Source organism: Pundamilia nyererei, unplaced genomic scaffold, assembly GCF_000239375.1.
Source record: "Pundamilia nyererei isolate P.nyererei 1_Seehausen unplaced genomic scaffold, PunNye1.0 scaffold00219, whole genome shotgun sequence".
NCBI classification, from domain to species: domain Eukaryota; kingdom Metazoa; phylum Chordata; class Actinopteri; order Cichliformes; family Cichlidae; genus Pundamilia; species Pundamilia nyererei.
Window position 1 is genome coordinate 807,662 of NW_005187620.1, and position 9,073 is coordinate 816,734.

The 9,073-nt window shown below is 42.1% G+C and overlaps 1 protein-coding gene across 3 annotated transcripts in view; it reads left to right on the plus strand.

Annotated features, from left to right (window-relative positions):
- ppm1e (protein phosphatase, Mg2+/Mn2+ dependent, 1E) overlaps positions 1-9,061 on the plus strand; it is a 52,932-nt gene extending 43,871 nt beyond the window's left edge. For all 3 annotated transcript variants that reach the window (XM_005748331.1, XM_005748333.1, XM_005748332.1), the window contains exons 4-8: positions 3,521-3,720; positions 4,890-5,078; positions 5,361-5,504; positions 6,498-6,591; positions 7,474-9,061. In XM_005748331.1, coding sequence (XP_005748388.1) covers positions 3,521-3,720; positions 4,890-5,078; positions 5,361-5,504; positions 6,498-6,591; positions 7,474-8,402 — 1,556 coding nt within the window. In that variant the 3' untranslated portion in view covers positions 8,403-9,061. The remainder of the gene's footprint in view (positions 1-3,520; positions 3,721-4,889; positions 5,079-5,360; positions 5,505-6,497; positions 6,592-7,473) is intronic.
- The last annotated feature ends 12 nt before the right edge of the window (positions 9,062-9,073 follow it).

Below are 9,073 nucleotides of genomic sequence, written 5' to 3' on the forward strand. Positions count from 1 at the left end.
AATGTTAAAAAAAAAAAACAGAGGTATTAACTGACAGCCATTATCCATTCCACAACAATGGACCTATTTCTGCAAAATACTAAAAGTTGTAGGAGAAGTAAATTCAGAGGTTCATGGTAGGAAACATTAAGAATATTGCACCGGCACGTGCAAATATCAGTTAATTAAAAATGATTTATTCGTTGAAAACAAATTTTTAACCATTTTTGATTTGTCGTGCAGCCAATCATTTGCTAACAGTCACAAAAATCTAGTATTGCTAACATATGTCAGAGATGTTGCTTTTTTCTTACAGTGAACAAGAAATTATAACTTTACGTTTCAAATTAAAATTCAAAAATGCTTTATTTATTCTCAACAGAGCAGTTATAAAGGAGCAGAGAACGTCAGCTGAGACATACAATATTGAAAAAAATTAAATAGAAAAAGTACAAAAATATAAATGCAATCCAATTACCAAAAACACTCATTATTTACTAAAACCATAAAAGCATAAAGACTGGGTTTGTTTCCATTACATTACACCAGTTTCTCTTTAGTTCTCCTGCTTTAAGCGGGCGAAGCGCATACAGTGAATCCAGCATCAGGAGCTGTAGAAAGGTTGTAAATGTTCTGCTCTTGCTGGAGTTGTAGTGAGGCTCAGAGTGCAGCACCACCACCACCATCTCTCTGCTTGTGCGTCTTGTGTTGTGTAACAGCCGATCACATCCTGTTTGATGCCGCTTCATTGCACGCCACAATTCTCTTTTTTTTTTCCCCCTCCAACTATTTACAAGGTGTTATGAATAGACCTTTACAACATCTCCATTTGGAGCAAGACAGACGGGAGGAGAGCGTGAAACATTCGGCTCACAAAGTGCAGTTTATTACCAGGACATTGGGTTTGATGTGCACATACTTTTAAAAAGGAGGATGAGTGGATGCAGCACCAGCTGGCTCTCCATCTCGCTGATGCCATATTTTTCAAGCAAAGTGACAGTGAGAAGAGAGAGAAAAATCAGGATAGACTATAATACCAGCAGATAGCATTAGTAGGTCACGCTCACATACTCGCACAGACGTGGTTATTACAGCGAGCGCATATTCTGCTTACAGGCTCGCCTCTGTTCCACTAACTTGTGTACCTGAGTGAAATCTGCCAATGACTTTGCCTTTCTGACAAAGTAAAACAGGCCCCTGGAGTGCCTCTGTTCACAAGGGTGTAATTTCCTCCGGGGGATGAGGAGTTTTCAAATGTCATTGTTGGGTATTTTTTGACACAGCAGAAAAATTTAGACAAGAACCTTTTAGTTTAATTCACCCTGTAAAATCTCTCTGAGAGGAAGATGTGCAGGGACTACCCAGGGATAAAGTACTTTAATTTGACCAATGTTTCTTTAATTTTTAGATCTCGCAAAGCAGTTCTTGGTAAATGTTACTGACGATTTGTCTTCTGCTATCTGGAGAAATATTAAACCTTGTCCAGAAAACTGTGCTGTAAGGATGAAATGGCAACGGTGCAACCAATAAATTGGAACTGTGATCCACATGAAGCAATAAAAAGGTTTATTTATTCAAATACTTACTCATTAAAGAAAATACTCTTGTTGTAAGCTGAATGTAGACCAACCTCATGAAGGTTCGAAACTCGACTCATTAACTTTCTTTTTTCCTCTCCATCTGGCCAGTACGAGCAAAACCTGCCAGAGGAAAATATGGGAACAAAGAAGTAGCAAGATAACAATGTTAACACATAATTATTTTCAGCTATTAAATCCCCCCCTATCAACTTAACTGAACTTAACTACTGAGGTTTTGTTGAAGACAGAGTCGGTAAATTAAAATAAATTGATATGGTGACAGACACAGACGTCACACCCCTGCAATGGCTTATCCTGATCAGTTACCAGAAAATGTATTTATGCTCATTTATGTAATCACTTAATGCACTGCTCAAATGAATTAAGGGACCACTTGATCATCATAGTATGACACACAAACGTCTGGGATATTAATCTCTCCAGTCGGGAAGGAGAAACCACTGCGAGTCCATTTCAGCTTTGATGCAAATGAAATTGACGACAGGTGCACTGAAAGGCAACAACAACACAAGCTCCAAAAAGGGAGTGTTTTTGCAGGTGGTGGCCACAGATCATTGCTCTCTCCTTCTCCTCTGTGGCTCTTTTTTTTCTACAGTTTTGCTTTTTGCCAGTGTCCTGATCACTGCTGTTACCACGAGATGGTATCTGTTGCACAGGGAGTCCAGCTTCTCCACGATCAAAAGGTTTCCTGTGTGAAGAGCGTGGAGGAGATATAAGGAGATGGGCTGTGGGAGAACAAGACAAGGGCTCAAAAGGGCTGAGATCTCCTCCTTTATGTGTGAAAGAACAGGAGGAAAACTGCCAAAGTCCAGTAAATTATGACCTCGGCCAGAATATTCACTTGCATGAGGTCCCAACGTCCTAGAGTGGGGCCTGTGCTCATAGATGAGAAAAATGCACTTCTACTGGCTTTCACCAGGAAACAGAGCTGGCAGGTCTATACTGAGCTCATTAGACAGATGCTGTCTAAAATCCTGGAGAAGCTGGTCTAGCTGGATAACCAGAATGGGCTGCAGGTCCCATCCCCTGTTGCCAGCAGTGACAAAGGCACCAGCAAAAATCAGTCAGGAAGGAGAAGAAGAGAGCGATGCCCTGAAGCACCACCTGCGAAACCATCCCCCGTTTAGGGCTTGTCTTGTTGTTTCTTCTCAAATGCACCTTTAATCACTTTGATTTCCACTAAAGTAGCTGACATGGATTCAGAGTGGTTTCTGCTTCCTAACTGGACAGATTGATAACCCTGAAGTTGTGTTATATTGTGACGATAAGTGCTCCCTTCATTATTTTTTGAACAGCAAAAACACCAGGTGTTTTCTAATTTCTCAAACATGAATCTTTGCAGTTTATATATAAATGTAAACTGAATGTCTTTGAGTTTTAGATTAGACATCTGAAAATGTTGCCTTGGACTCTGGGAAACTACGCTGAAGATTTTCTGTGTTTTCCTGACATTTCATTGAGGAACAGCTAATTGACATAAAAAATAAATGTACTTTGTACCTCAAACAGTTATTGCAAACCTACATTAAACCTTTCCTTAAATGAAATAAATAACTATCATATAAATTTAAATGGTCACAAAAATGATCACTGATTTACAGATGTGCCATTTCAGGGTAACCGAAATATTGTTTTACTTTCGCTATGGTAAGAAAACTGGATTAAACTGTAAGAGTGATTCATGCACATTTTCTTTATCTTTCCAGTACTCTGTGTCACTATTAGAAGCTATTGTTACTGCAGACTGAGCGATCACCTCTCAGACAGCTTTCAGAGGCACCTAGAGACGCACTGTTTGATGTTCAAAAGATACATCTCTGATAGAGTATACTTTCAAAAGTGCAAGCTCTATAAACTGAGCTCCAAACCAACAGTGGAAGCAATGAAGCTAAAATAGAACAGCCTGGCTCATCGCGCGTGTGTGTGTTTGTGTGTGTCAGAGATGGAGTCTGTGAAGCTGGCCCGGCTGGTGTTTAATAGACTGTTTGAGACGTGCTGCCTCTGGCTGAAGGAGCTCCCCTTCCGCCGTCGTCCACAGCCATATTATGAGACGTCCATCCACGCCATCAAGAACATGCGGCGCAAGATGGAGGACAAGCACATCATCATCCCTGACTTCAACACACTCTTCAATATTCAGGTAGGGGTTAGTGTCAAAAACACACAAAAACTCATGCATTAAATATGTTACGTTAGGCCAGAGGTCAGCAAACTGCAGCTCATGAGCCATGGGCTAGAATTACGGTCAATCATAACCTAATTAATACACTATCCTGGATCAACACAATAATGATTCCACAACACTGGAACTGACCAATCGCATTGTTGGGATGTCATAGCTTTGCGACTTGCAAAAAAACTTGCTGATGTCCACTTAGGAAAAGGTTAGGTTAGGTTTAGGATTACGGGGCTATAGGTTAGGGTTATGAGATCAGGGTTACGGTTTTGTGTGTGGTGGGACGGTCTTTCCACATCGCAAAACAATGACATCACTACAATGTTGAACCTGGACCAACGTTACTTTTGTTTATCCAGAAACAACACTAACATGACAATATCAGATCAAACATTAATACATATTAATGTTTGATCAACACAACATTAATACATATTAATGTTTGATCACATTAATCACATTAATGTGATCACATTAATACATCATTTCTGGCCGCTTGTTTCTATTTTTGTACTCTGTTAGCAACAACAACCCTTTTCAAGCTATTTTTATTTAATTATTTATTGATGAAATAGGGCTCGAAAACTTACATTAGGACCATAAACTCCATAGTAAAATGTTTTCTGAAATCAGAGGAGTCGCCTCCTGCTGGCAATAAGAAAGAATGCAGTCGATTTGGCACAAATCATATTAAACACCCAGCTTCTCTCTATCTTTGTTTGGTTGCCCCTAAACTCCTCCTACATGATCAGACCTTGAGCAGCCAGGTACATCTTGGGCCCCTGAAGGATCTTATTTCATCATCATGGTGCCTAGCAACTACCCACCATCATGCTAAAAGGACCCATATGTGGCATTTAAGTACCTGTAATTCCGTATATTTTATATAGAATACCTTAGCAAATATTGCATATAGTAACTTTTGATATATCCAAATTGTGATGTTTGCAGTCTCAATATTACATTACATCATTTGACCAATTAGGCCATTAAGTCATTTGAGTTTACTGTATTTAGGGACTACATCAAAAGTTTAATGCCAAATAGATAACTGTGGAAATTTGTTTTTGTGATATGGGAGTTTCACGCCATGCAGTCCAGCCTACAAAATCACGTTTTTTCCTGTCTGCCAGGATCAGGAAGAGCAGGCTTTCTTTGCTGTGTTTGACGGTCATGGAGGTGTGGATGCTGCCATTTATGCAGCCAATCACCTTCACGTGAACTTAGTCCGGCAGGAATCCTTCAGCCAGGACCCCAGCGAGGCGCTCTGCAGAGCCTTCAAACTCACCGACGAACGCTTTGTGAAGAAGGCCTCGCGAGAGGTAACCACATAATCCAAGGACGAAACCATTTAGTAGTATTTACTGCACAGTATTCCTAAACTATGAAGTACTGTTAAGTTTACTCATGGTGAATAACACTATTTATTTATTATATTTATGCTATGAGTATAATTCCAACAGCTAGTCCAATTTTAATAAGAATGAGACAGAGGTGTCTTTCTAAACAGCTCAATGTTGTCAACATGTTTTTCTGCTCGTTTCAAAGTATTTGTGGTGATGCAGCTGCTCTTGAGAACACTGTGACATGTGTCTGTCTGGCAGAACCTACGTTGCGGCACAACAGGGGTGGTGACGTTCCTGCGGGGCCGGACGTTGTACGTGGCCTGGCTTGGAGACTCCCAGGTCATTCTGGTCAGGAAAGGGCAGGTGGTGGAGCTGATGAAACCACATAAACCAGACAGAGAGGTGAGATAACTCAGTCTCCTCATACCTCAGACATGATGAGTCCTTTATGAATTTCTCTGTGGATTGTAGAAACTCTGTTAGCAGCCACGCCTACCTGCTGTTCTGACCTTCTGTTTGTGAGGGGCAGTCAATCAGATGTAAACTTGCTCAAATAGACAGTGGCCAGGATAAGACAAATAACAATAATTTATCATCTTTAATAAAGAGTTGTTTTATACGTTGGTGCATTTTGACTTAGATGGATTTCAGATTAATCATATCTGCACTTGCATTATGTAAAGATCCTGTTACTGTGTCGTGTTGATTTAATCGGCACAAGTACTGAAGTGTAAAAACGTCAAGTTTCCATTTTACGGCGTTATGTGGCAAAATATTTATTTTCTCTGAGCAGTTGGCAGGCGGTGGGAACTTTCGTAGATTAATAGTTACAGCCAAAAAAATATTCTGGCACCAATAAACTCAGATAAAACAACGCATTGTTAATTTACACTTCTTTTTTTCTTTTTAAAAAAAATGAGAACAAATGAGATATAATGTGTTATTTAGTGATATTTTAGGGTGATTTCTGCCAAAGTTTTATATTTCACAACCAAATGTGAGAGCAGTATTATACCACCTGCCTGCTGAGTACCTGAAAGGTGCACGTCGTAGTCAAACAACTGAACTCCCTTAAAAATCTGTATATAGGAAAACTTGTGCTTCATGAGCTTTCCACTTCCTGTTCATTATTGTAATTCGTCGCAAAATTTCCACTCCATTATTGCTCACCATGTGTTTCTTTGTTTAATTCTGCAACAACAATAGTAACACAGGACACCATCCTCCTTCCTTGCTACATCCCAGCCTGTTTCCAGCATCATTAATCTAGAAACAGCACCAGCATTTCAGATTTTAAGGGCACAGCAGAGGCGGGCAAAGCATTGTGCTTTAGTACTGAGCTTTCTGCTGCAGAATGGCAGCACAAGATGATTCCAATCATTTTTGTGTCTGCAGGATGAGAAGCAGAGGATCGAGGCTCTCGGAGGTTGTGTGATCTGGTTCGGCACGTGGAGGGTCAATGGCAGCTTGTCTGTATCCAGAGCGATAGGTAAACTTTTCATGCACGTTCTTTTTACTGCACAATTCTCATACATTTTTGTAGCTTCATAGATGACCCTTAAACGTGTCACATTGAGTTAATCATAAAGTTTCTCTTTTGAAAAGAGAAATATGTGTAATTGTGGGCAGACTGTGGGCAGGTTGTGGGTGGTACCCTTCTTGAAAACTGCTCATCCAAAAAGAACGACAGAAGTCATTTGCTACAGAAAAGACAAAAAACAAATATAAAATGACATTAAAACACATCCGTAAAAGCATATCCAAGTTTAGCAGCTTACACGTTTACCTGGCAAGGAAAAGACTCCCTGGTTCAGACCAAGGAATACAGACAAATCCCTTTGAGGTTTTGAGTCAGGAAGTAAAAAAAATCGACCAATCAAATATGCAGAGCTACCTTTTGTGGTGACCCTTTGTGAATAAGGGAGCAGCCAAAAATAGCTTCCTTACAGAAAAATTGATCCAGCTATCTTTTTGAGAACCAGACTTAGTTTTAGAGCTGCAGAGTGAGGGAAAGGAAAAGTTGCACCTAACCCTAATGTATCGGTTCACTCTTCTTTTTTTCACATCCCTTCAAGAACTAACACGGGTTAAAGTTACAATTTAACCCTAAAACAGAGTTAGATTTAAGGTAGGGTGTTAAATGTAAGAGTACAGAGAACTTTAACACCCCCACCCCACCCCAACCCCACCCCAACATTTAAAGCAGCACATGTACATATGCTAATCCCACTATTAGAAAGCAGTTATTATAAATATAATGTTATTATTTTAGATAATTTCCTACTAGATTCCTTTTCCTGATTCATTCCTGGATGTTTTTACCTTAGTCTGAGCAGATCCTCACAGATTAAACTGTTACCTGTGTTGACAGGTGACTCTGAGCACAAACCCTACATCTGTGGCGACGCAGACCATGGCATCTTCCCATTGGATGGTTCAGAAGACTACCTGATTCTGGCCTGCGATGGCTTCTGGGACACGGTGAATCCAGATGAGGCGGTGCGCGTGGTCAGTGATCATCTCCAGGAGAACGCTGGGGACACCACCATGGTAGCTCATAAGCTGGTGGCCTCAGCCCGGGATGCGGGCTCTAGCGATAATATCACTGTCATAGTGGTCTTCTTGCGGGACCCTCGCTCGCCACCACCCACCAGCACCGAGGAAGAGGAGGAGGGTGTGGTGGAGGGAGAGGTGGCGGACGAGGAGGAGGTAGCAGAGGTGGAGGAGGAGGAGCAAGAAGAGGAGGAGCAAGAGGAGGAAGATGAAGCGGTCAGGGTAGAGCGTGATGGCGGAGAGGGAGGAAGCAATGCGGACAATGGGGGGAAGAGCCGTGGAGGCTGGCCCCTGCAGCAGTGCTCAGCGCCCGCTGACCTTGGCTACGAAGACCGAACTGACTCGTTCACGGACAGAACTAGCCTCAGCCTGCTGGGGCCATCGCTGGAGGGCCGCATCTCGCTGACCCGCGGCTCTTTCGGCCTTAACCCCGACCTCTTTGCCGCCTCTCACATCTTCCGAGAACGCGCACTGAGGCGCAGGTCCTGTGTCCCTCTTCAGGAGTCCAGCATCTCTAGCTTCACGGACCCACTGTGGCCCCACACAGCCATGCTGTTAGGCCAGGCAGTGAGGCGAAGCCGCAAGCTCGGTTATGGTAGTCGCCGGTGGGGGCGGAGGTTGCCAAGCAGATCCAGGGAGCTGCTAGGCCTGTTACCATCTGGCCCCCTGCTGCCCCACATGCAGCGCTACTCCAACCGGAAATCCGAAGTGGCAGTGCCTCAACTGCCCCATGATGCCACCATCTGAAGAGGTGACCCAGACCAAACCATCTCCTTCAACCCTCCTTCCTGCCCCGCAGTCCACCCATCCACCTTTGCCTTCAACAACACGTCAACATGTCTTTCTTTGATAGTTGGTAGTTGTAGCTCCTGCAGTTGTTATGTGATTATTGAATCTCTGTCAGAGGAGTGGTGCTCTCTGTCCTAAGCTGAAATGTTTCCAATTGTAAGCTGGCCCATTAACACAAGCCCCACTCCTCAATGCTGTAGGTAAAGCTCATAACTGCATTCTCCATTGGGACCACTGACCAGTCAAAATGAAGCCAGAGCTGGAAGTGCAGGTTAATAAGATGTGTTCAGACTGAAGGACATAGCTTACCGTAGGCACCTTACATAAAGTTTAGGTCTGAGTATTTCATTAACGAGGATATAAGTGAAGATTTAAAGGCTAATAACAGAAAGAACTGGACACCAGAAACATTTAGAAGCAATTTTGTTGATGAGAAACATATTCAGTCTGAAAACATTTAAGATTAATTTATGTGCTTGGTCGCTCTACAGACTATTTTGAAGAGACCATTTAAAAAAGAAAGAAGATGCAACACAGAAAAGATTAAATCTGGTACTTGAAGAAGGAAAAACTGAGGATGAAATAAAGAAAAAATTGCTCGGCTTGGTCAAAAGTATGTGGACAAAAGT